Here is a 10,435-nt window from a genome sequence, read left to right on the forward strand (position 1 = left end):
GGTTTGACAAGTCTTCATTTTTACGAACGTAGCTGCCAAACCAGCCGGCCAGTACCAATAAGTGGCGAAAGAGGTAGGTCACCACATCACCCCCCCCCAGAGACCTTCAAGGGCGATAATAAGCTGGGAAGTGGACGCGACGTCCTGACCGCGTCGTTCTGATGACGCCATCGTCAGCCGAAGGTAAGCCTCGGTTATCCGCGTCAGGTGAGTAGTGATGAGTGTTATTGTCGAGTGGTGACTGTGGTGAGTTATGTGCGATAGTGTTGTGTGGTGAGTGTGCTGTGGTGTCAGGGTCACGCAGTATGAAGGCCGGCTTGATGCGGTCTATCGATACTGTGACCTGTTTACCGTTCACCAGTAGTTTGAACACCTTGTCACCTCGTTCGAGCACCTTGTGAGGTCCAGAGTATGCCGGTTTCAGACCACCACCAGCAGTGCAGTCCCTAAGGAACACGTGCGTGGCTGTAGCCAGCTCCTTGAAGACAAATGTCTTGAAGCGGCTGTTGTGTCTGACTGCTGGTGCTGGCTGCAAACTCCGGACAATACTCCGAAGCCTAGAAAGGTAATCGGTCATGTCGACCGTTTCCTCGACCCGCGGGTCGAAGAACTCGCCTGGAAGGCGCAGTGGCTGGCCGAACACTAACTCGGCAGCGGAAGCCTGTACGTCTTCCTTGAAGGCACTGCGCACTCCTAACAGCACAAGTGGAAGAGATTCCACCCAACTGCTGCCTGCGTGGCAGGTGATTGCAGCCTTCAGTTGACGGTGGAATCGCTCCACCAGTCCGTTGCAGGCTGGATGGTAGGCAGTGGTCCTACGATGCTGAAAGCCAGCAATGCCGGATAGGCACTTAAAGAGGGCCGATTCGAACTGCCTACCTCTATCGGTAACGATATCCGATGGGCAGCCGAATCGGGCAATCCATCCACCCAGTAAGGCCTTTGCCACGGTTTCTGCAGTGATGTCCGCCAGGGGTATTGCCTCAGGCCATCGCGTAAAGCGATCGACGGCGGTGAGACAATACCGGAAACCTTGACACAGCGGCAAAGGTCCTATGAGGTCAATGTGGATGAAGGCAAATCTCGCCTGGGGCAACTTAAAGGTCTGCAGTGGTGCAGAGACGTGCCGTGTGGTTTTAGAGCGCTGGCAAGCCAGACAACTCTGAGCCCAGTTACGACAGTCCTTCCTAACCCCAGGCCACACATAGCGGGCTGCAATCAGCCTGGCAGACGCCTTAGTACCAGGGTGACTCAAGGAGTGCAGGCTGAGAAAAATTGACCTGCGCAGCTCCTTGGGTACAAAAGGTCTAGGCGTGCCGCTGCTGAGGTCGCAGTACAGCTGCTGTTGTGAACCTGGGACGCTAACCAACTGCAGACGCAGTGAGTTGTCCCCGGCGAGCAGCTGCTGCAGCTCCTGGTCATCTTCTTGTGCTGCAGCGATCCTCTCGACGGGCACAGGTTGAGTAATCTCCTCAACCCGCGAAAGGGTATCCGCCACGACATTATCCTTCCCGGAGATGTGCCTGATGTCAGTAGTGAACTGAGCAATCAGGTCCAGGTGACGGAACTGTCGTGGGGAACAGTTTTCTTTACGAGAGGTGAAGGCGAATGTGAGAGGTTTGTGGTCCGTGTAGATCACGAAGTCACGAGCCTCCAGCATATGCCTGAAGTACTTCACGCTCTCGTAAATAGCGAGCAGTTCACGGTCGTAAGGAGAGTACTTAACCTGCGCGTCGCTCAGCTTCCTGGAAAAGAATGCCAGAGGCTCCCATGCTCCTCCGGTACGCTGCTGTAGAACTGCACCTATAGCCTTGTCAGACGCATCCGTGACCAGCGCCATCTTGGCGGTGCAGTCAGGATGCGCCAACAGTGCTGCTCGACACAGACTGTCCTTGCAGCCCTGGAACGCCTCACGTTGGTCCGCTGTGAAATTGACAGGGTGCGAACCCTTCACGGAGTCGGAGAGCAGGCTGTTGAGAGGTGCTTGACAGGCTGCGGCATTCGGGATGAACCTGCGGTAGAAATTTAGCATCCCGAGGAATCTGCGCAGCTCCCTGACCGTTTTTGGCTCAGGAAAATTCTGGACAGCCTCAACTTTGGCAGGCAACGGTCTCGTCCCTTTGGAAGAGATGTGATACCCTAAAAAATTAACCTCCGACGCACCAAAGACGCACTTAGCACTGTTGATGACCATACCATACTCTCGCAGTCTGGTGAACAGCTGACGCAGGTGCAGCTCGTGCGTCTTTTGGTCTTTCGAGAACACCAAAAAATCGTCAAGATATGCGTATGTAAAGTCCAAACCCCTGAGCATCTCATCCACGAAGCGCTGAAACGTCTGTGCGGCATTTCGAAGCCCGAACGTCATGAACGGAAATTCGAAAAGCCCGAACGGAGTCGTGATCGCAGTCTTCGGGATGTCATCCGGATGCACTGGAATCTGGTTATAAGCCTTAACTAGGTCAATCTGCGAGAAGATGGTACAGCCAGACAAGCTGTGCGCGAAGTCCTGGATGTGCCGGATAGGGTATTGATCCGGGACAGTGCGTGCGTTCAGCATCCTGTAGTCGCCACAAGGGCGCCATCTATTGCCCTTTTTAGGAACGAGGTGAAGAGGCGACGACCACGGTGACTCGGATAAACGGCAGATACCGGACCGCAACATGTCATCAAACTCAGCCTTCGCAATTTTTAATTTGTCCGGTGCTAATCTGCGTGGGGATGAAGATACTGGTGGCCCTGGCGTAGTACGAATGTGGTGTACTGTATTGTGTTTGGATGTGTCGTGTATGCCGCGAGGTCGAGTGATGTCGGGATATTCCCGCAGTATGTGTGTAAACGCGGAATCACCGAGACTCACCCTCACCGAAGACACATCATCAGAGCGGCGGACAGGCGACGCCGGGGTGGAGAGCGTAGTATGGTTGTCGATGAGGCGTTGGTTCCTGCAATCGACAACCAAATTATAATAAGACAAAAAATCCACACCTATTATCGCCCTTGTAACGTCTGCAACAATAAATCGCCAGGCGAAGTCGCGGCGCAACCCTAGGTTTAATGTTAAGCTCACAAAACCGTAAGTGTTTATCACAGTGCCGTTTGCTGCACGCAGTTCATACTCTGTTTTTCCTAATCGTCGCGGAATCGCCGACCGGGGGTATACACTGAGGTCGCTGCCGGTGTCAACCAAAAACTGTATCTTCAACCTTTGGTCGGTGACGAAGAGGCGACCAGCGCTCGGACAATCATCGGCCGCCATCACAGATTGCCCCGCGCATTTCCCGACGTTGTGTAGTCGCACGGTTTAATACACTTCTTAGCGTTATCACCGAACCGCTGGTGGTACCAGCACTGCGATCTTCTGGAGCTGGACCGGTGACGTGAGCGACTACGGGAACGGCTTCTGTTGCGGGATAACCTCTCGAGCTTGAGCGCCATCTTCTGCATCTGCCGGTTTAGCGCGGCGATCTCGGCGTGCAGACCGCTGGTGGACGACGACGGTGCAGTGGCGACGGCAGCTGTTGATGCCACCTGCGCGGGACCGGTGATGACGTGGATACGGTCCGCTAACTCGGCCAGCTCGGCCAAGTCCAGCTTGGATTGCGACGCCACTATGGTCTGCGTACCTGCTGACAGACGGCTCGTCCACATCGTCCGCAGAAACTCCTCGGGAACACCTGGACCGGCGAGGTTGAGGAGGTGCCGGTAAAACTGCGACGGCTTCCGGTCGCCGAGCTCCTCGTGCATGAGAAGCTGCTTCACCTTCTCCTCGCGTGAAGCTGACTGCCTCTTGATGAGCTCGGCCTTGAGCTTTTCATACTTATCGCTGGCGGGCGGGTTGGCGATTATGTCTTCGACGACGTCGGCGTATTTCGGGTCGAGGTGACCCGTGACGTAGAAGTATTTCGTCTCGTCGGTTTTGATGTTCGCCAGCGCGAATTGCGCGTCCATCTGCGCGAACCAAAGCGCCGGCTTCTCAGGGTAAAACGGTGGAACTCGCACGCCCACGCGGCATGCCTCCGCAGCGTCGATGCCGACTTTGCTAGTCTCAGCACCGTCAACGTCGGCTTTGCTGATCGACATTGTTGTCGTGCTCAGACAGGGTCACCAAATGTAGGAAGAAATATAAATGGGTTTGGTATTTACATCGATATATTTACATAATATTTACAAGATAAATTGAGACAATAAAAATATACATTTTCTTCCTACCAAAGAGAAAAAACCGACTGCCGACTGGTTTGACAAGTCTTCATTTTTACGAACGTAGCTGCCAAACCAGCCGGCCAGTACCAATAAGTGGCGAAAGAGGTAGGTCACCACAATATAATTTACATTTTTAAATATTAAATTATAAAAATAAAAATTATTATTATTTGAATTATTATTTATTGTGAGCTAAAGCAATTTCTTTGCCCTGGTAACTTTGCTCTAAGCATCTTCAATAACACTTGAGTTTATGCTAACAGCCTACCTAAAGTACGCTTTTTCAGGAAATATTGTCTATGAAGACCATCTTCTTCTTTAAGCCTTTTGTACTATGATGAATTATAACTATAGCTTAAATTAACAATCCATAAATCGTGATACGAAACGCTATTCCGAATTCAGTCCTCGCCTTGACATTTTACAAGGCAATGAAACATGAATAAATCTGAACGGTTATACATAACTCGATGCCCTTGTATTCGAATTGGTAAAAATAGCTAAAATCGATTCTCATACTCGAGATTGCATCGAGTGAACGGCACGAAGATGAATTTCCTGATCAATTTACGTTGGAATACAGTCAGGAGCTGAATTATTGATGTTTAAGCTGGAAATTGACGTAACAGGTTGGGAAACTTCGTTACTGAGCGAAGTTCGGTGCTTATGTGTTGTTAGTTTGTGTTGCTTTTAGAAGATGTTTGGTTTATTTTTAAAATGTCAAAACATTGTCAATTTGTTCAGATGCTAATACGCATCTCTGTTACTGAGTTTATCCAACTCCTGGGGAGTTTTCTAAGATCAAGTTTATTTAGATAATACGTAAAAAAATACTTGAAAAACTTTTACATAATAGGCAAAATTTTAGCTATTGCCTTATCCTCCAGAAAACAACAGTCTATTAATTTTAACTTCAAAATAACGTGTTACTAAATTCTTACCTATAAAATTCCAAAACCCCTTTATCCAGATCGATACAGGATCCTATAACATCACCAGGCAACCAGGCCTGGCCATATGGCGACGTGGCTACATTCCACTTCCTCACTCTGCCTCCGTCATATGCGTAGGAATGCGCCGTATCACCGACTCCTGTGTCCATTGAGAAGATGCAGGAGGCAGTGCACCAGCCAATCTGGGGAGAGTAAAAATGTGAAGTGTCTTGGGAAAAAGGTTAACATTAGGGTTTTTAAGGACATAGACATCTTGAAGTTGAAACCGTCAGATGGGCTTGATGTGAGCATGCCATTTTCAAACAGTTTTACCGTTAGACCTTGTTTTATTACGTGTTGAAGGAAAAAAAGCATTATGCAATATAAATGTTCCATCAAAAATATAAATGTTGCAAAATTAATATAAAATATAAATGTTGCAAAATTTAAAATTAAATTTAAGAAATGGCTAATTGACAAATGTTTTTATTCAATAGCTGAATTTATGTCTTGTACGTCGAGAAATATAGAAAGTTATTTGTAATTTTTTTTTTTTTTTGTTAAATCGCATTTATTTATATACATATAATTTGGTTTGTCAAATATGCCTAATGACTTTGTTTTAATATTCAATATTATTTTAGATTTTTTAAATTGTAATTCCACATTATGATAATGGTCATAATGATATTTGCATGCCGGTTAAACGGCGAGACATGTGAAACACATACCTACTGTAACATCTTGTAATACCATACCTGTTTCTAGCAAATAAAATTTCTGATTTCTGATTTCTGATTTCTGATCATACCGATTTACTTGGACGCTATGGCCTGATGATGGCGATGTTTGCCTGTATTTGTCTCAGCTGCAACCCTTTCTTTCGGTTCTCGTCAAATAACTTTACCCCTCCGAAGTCAGGCGTTTGATGCCCTTCGACGGGCAATTTGACTGTCACTAGCGGGCAAGACACACAGACGGCATAGCGGCAATTTTTTTTTTGGCTTCTTCCGACGTCATGAGGTAAAGTTATTTGCCGTCATTTAACAACATACTCGTACACTCAACTTCTACCTCACCTGCATAATCCCCTTAGTTCCAAGCTGCACCTCATACATCCATCTGCCAGCGTACACGCAAGCTGTCGCCCTGATGGTGGCGAAGCTCGAGAGACCCTGCACGCTCACCCTCTCGTCTCCCACCAGGACCAAGCGGCCGGTACCTGGAGTTAACGGTATGAGAGTACTTTTTATGTGATTGTTCAAAAAAGTTACGATGGCCCTGGTACAGAAATAGGTCCAGGAAGAACTCAGGTGGGTTTTAGGGTATTTTGTATATTTGTCTTGCGTTTGTGGTTGTCCATTGAGATGCAGGTTTATATGAAGATGATTTGAAATCTGGCGTAGTATGTAGGATATTTGGTATCCGGAACGTATGATGCAGCAGTAATTTACAGGAGATAAAATTGTTCCGAGGCAAAGTCGAAGTCAAAATATTTATTATTTGTAAAACATAGGTATAAAATAAAATGTAGACCTTAAAATTAAAATAGTGCGCTATGTTCTGTCTATGGACTGATGTATTTAGCTATGGTACCTAGGTTCGGGTTTTATTCTAAGTTTATCTCAAAGATCCGACTGAAAAACTATTCATCAAGGATTTCAAAAATGTAAAACACCAAATTATACTTAAATGTTAAACAATAAGTTATTGGTTTGACAAGCAAATAAAGTACATATATCTAAGACAATATCTCAAAACAAGCTACATAACCGCAACCAAGTCACAAAACCACACACCATTGAACTACAATTACCGATCTGTCCAACAAGCCTGGTACTATCACTAATTACGGTAATTATTCCACTAGACCCAGGCACAGAGCTCTGTGACGTAATGTTAACGGACTTTTGATGACGTGTCTACGCTAGCAAATGAGAATCAAATAACTACCGAAAATTATTGCTCGTTTAGTTAAATAGTGGAGCGTGTTTTTTTTTTGTAATAGGTACTTGAGGTTTTCAAGTGGTTATCAAAGAAGCTTTTTATTTAAAGTTACAGCGTAATATTTGCGGTTGTTTAATATTAGGTACAATCGCGAAAGTTTGTAAGAATGCTATGTATGTTTGTTAGTTATTTACGCAGAATCTATTGAATGGATCTTGATGAAACTTTGTAGTAACATACTCGTAGCTTATACGCATATCAGAACAACATAAAGTCTTTATCCATGTGTGTATTGCGTTTGAAAACTAACTACATCATGTAAAGAAAATATAAACTACAAGCTCACCTGTTGATGCATCGAAGACTACAATTTTCGGTCCAATCCGTCCAAATCTGTCATCTGTAGTGTCTGTCGTCTGAAAAATATAATATAGGTTTTATGTACTCCTATTTGATATCCCTGAAAAATACTCCTTAAGGGTACCTAAAACTCTATATTTTTCGTCTTTATCTGTCTACTTTATCGCGACACAAACACACTTTCGCATTTAAAATATTAGTGAAGGACAGTGTTCTCGTTACGGTAAAGTTCTTACCTCTGGTATGACGGGAGCGTGTTTCTTTGGCTTACTCTTGTGACTCAGCACTTTGGCGTCCAACATCTTGGGTAAGTTCTCGCGAATGTGACTCACGTATTTACTCCTTCTGGAAAATATTTGTTTTAGTTTGTGCTCGTTGAAATATGTGGTCTATACATAATTTAGTAATATGTATGTATATCCAGCCTTAGCACAATTCTTTTCAATGTGAAAAAAGGCTTGTGCCCCGCAATTGGACTGTAAAACGGCGGATAATGATCCACTTTGAGATATAGAGGTACATTTTTAATGAAATTATCTTTTATATGCCTTTGTGACAACTAAGCGTATTTTGTTTTTCCTCCGTTCTGTTTTCATTATAGTAAGTTCAACTCAGTCGTGCGCGCGGCCCTATGTGTGGGTAACCCTTGTACATATACAGTGACTTTGTGTGCGTGACAAGAGGTACAGTCGGGTACAAATACAGTTATTTAGGGGTTGTATACGGCTGTTTAAAGTACAGTTATTACGTAATTTAGTTTATTTATTTATAATGATTCTGTATCGCTACTTGAAAAATCAAATGATGAATTTTCGGATTCGCTACTTTCACCAATGTTAATTATAAATTCTGACTCCATGTCAAAATGTCTATAGTATTCTTCTTTTTTCTTTTGTACATGTCGACAAGTATTACCCAACATCCCTTCATCAATTTGACTTAAACGTTCATTTATGAGTTTCATTATTTCCGTCTTATTTTGGTCGACATTATGCGAAGCAATATAATTTTTTTAAATTCCCCACACATTTTGTTTCCATTATTATACTAAATTATAGGTCTTTTACATTCTTAGTCCACACATTTATTTATTGTCCGCGTACCCCGAGCTAGAAAATATGTAAGGAGTATTTAATTCATCTTAGATATTTCACTTCATTTATTTCTTAGATACTGTCAATGTCAATTTGAAAAGCCGTATGAGAAAATAATGATAAACTGTAAAATGTAATAATAAAAAGCTTTGAATGTTGTTTCATTTTTTTGAAACGCTACCTGACTCCTTAAAACATTTTCTCCGTGAAGAACTAGACATTTTCGTAAACGACTGTACCCATAACAAAAAGCGATGAGAACACGTCATGCTCGGACGACGTCACTGTCACACGAATGAAAGTTGTATATTTACAAGCCGACGCACACATAGGGCCGCGCGCAAATCTGAGTTGAACTATCTATACCTTATTATAGCATGCAATATCATCACATATATTTTCAAAGAAGACTTTTTTACGATTACAATTTGCTAAGTCTTTCTGTACCCATAAACTAAACTATTTAGGTACACTATCTTCACCAGTAGACAGTATAATTTATGAAGAAGGTTTAGGTATGCTATTATTATATTCCGAAAAGCCTGCTATTAACTGATTTGCTGCGTTCGCCATTTTTCTACGTCTAGCCTACCTTGGCCTCGAACTAGCCAGTCGTGGATAAAATTCCTTGACAGACCTTTGAAGGTTATTCACGCTTATTAGAGGTATAATGACAGGTGACAATCGCCAGGTGGCGTTACTTATTCCATTCTCAGCCCATTTGTCGCCGCAAAGTGGAAATTATTTATAATTGTGGATATATTATTGAAATTGCCACGTTATTATAAGTAGATATGCGTGGCATACAATGGAATGGATATGGAGTTTAAGTATTTGACGAAAATGTCTGCTAACTATACCAAAACGTTTGGTGATAGCAAAAGGTTTAGAAAAGAAATCTATTATAAAGGTGTAAGCGAATGAATTGCAATGCGATGTTGAAGTCTTAAAACCTTTGAATTTGCTTGCATCATGTTTGCTCGTATTTGCGGTAAGAAACGGTATGCGGGCTCCAAAGGAACTACATTGTACGTGTTTAAAAAGTAGGGTTCTTCTCTTCGCTAAATTATCTATCTAATGTTCCTAGGATAAACGCGTTCATCCAAACAAACAAGAACGAACTTTTCGACTTTACAACATTAGTAGAATATGCAGATGTATGTACTAACTGGAAATGTCTGTCCGTATTATCTTTCATGACCATTTCGTTGCCGAATACTCTCCGGATAGTATCATGGACCTCCCCCTTCTCAGCAGAACTGCTGCAGACACCAAACATGGACCGGAGGACATTCATCATTGGTGTTCCTGTTCCAGCCGTCTTCGAAAAATGCTCTACCAGTCTTTAATATCGACGGAACTTCAATCGCTTTGAATTTACACAGGTTTTTGAAACGGAGATTTTAACTTGGTGTGACGGTTCCTTCCTTTGCAAATATAATATTCGGTCCTTGCTATTAGCTCAGACCGTAAATATCTGCTAGAATATATTCATAGTTCATTATGCACACTGTACTATCAAAAAGGAATTTTAAAGCAATATTTTTCGAGCAAAAGCTAGAGGGTAAGTTTTCACAACACAAAAATGAAAGTCAAAAAAATATCTCTATTGTTTAAAAACGAGATGGATTTAAATAAATTCTAAAAGTAATTTATGCTACTATAATAAAGTTTTCACAGTACAAAATTATTTGTAAAATATATTTCAAAATCATATGGTGGGTAAGTAATTGTCAAAAACGCCACGTCATTTTGATGGAAGATGGATACGGTTACCAAAAAGGTTTATTGTAAAACAAGGTTTATTTTAAGACCGCACCGCGGATTTTTTGATTTTAGATAGCTCCGCCCACTACACTTCCGCGTCTATCGCGTCGCGCAAGCTATACTCTTCAC

The 10,435-nt window shown here is 43.3% G+C and overlaps 1 protein-coding gene across 1 annotated transcript in view; it reads right to left on the minus strand.

The window, feature by feature from the left end:
• The window catches only part of LOC124641539 (E3 ubiquitin-protein ligase RNF123-like), a 30,120-nt gene extending 20,281 nt beyond the window's left edge, over positions 1–9,839 (minus strand). The window contains exons 1-5 of the mRNA XM_047179637.1: positions 9,709–9,839; positions 7,682–7,790; positions 7,432–7,501; positions 6,218–6,360; positions 5,148–5,341 (exon numbers count right to left, since the gene is read on the minus strand). Of these exons, the coding sequence (XP_047035593.1) occupies positions 5,148–5,341; positions 6,218–6,360; positions 7,432–7,501; positions 7,682–7,790; positions 9,709–9,839 (647 nt within the window). The remainder of the gene's footprint in view (positions 1–5,147; positions 5,342–6,217; positions 6,361–7,431; positions 7,502–7,681; positions 7,791–9,708) is intronic.
• Between the last annotated feature and the right edge of the window lie 596 nt (positions 9,840–10,435).

The sequence above is a fragment of the Helicoverpa zea genome, chromosome 22, assembly GCF_022581195.2.
Source record: "Helicoverpa zea isolate HzStark_Cry1AcR chromosome 22, ilHelZeax1.1, whole genome shotgun sequence".
Taxonomy (NCBI): Eukaryota; Metazoa; Arthropoda; class Insecta; order Lepidoptera; family Noctuidae; genus Helicoverpa; species Helicoverpa zea.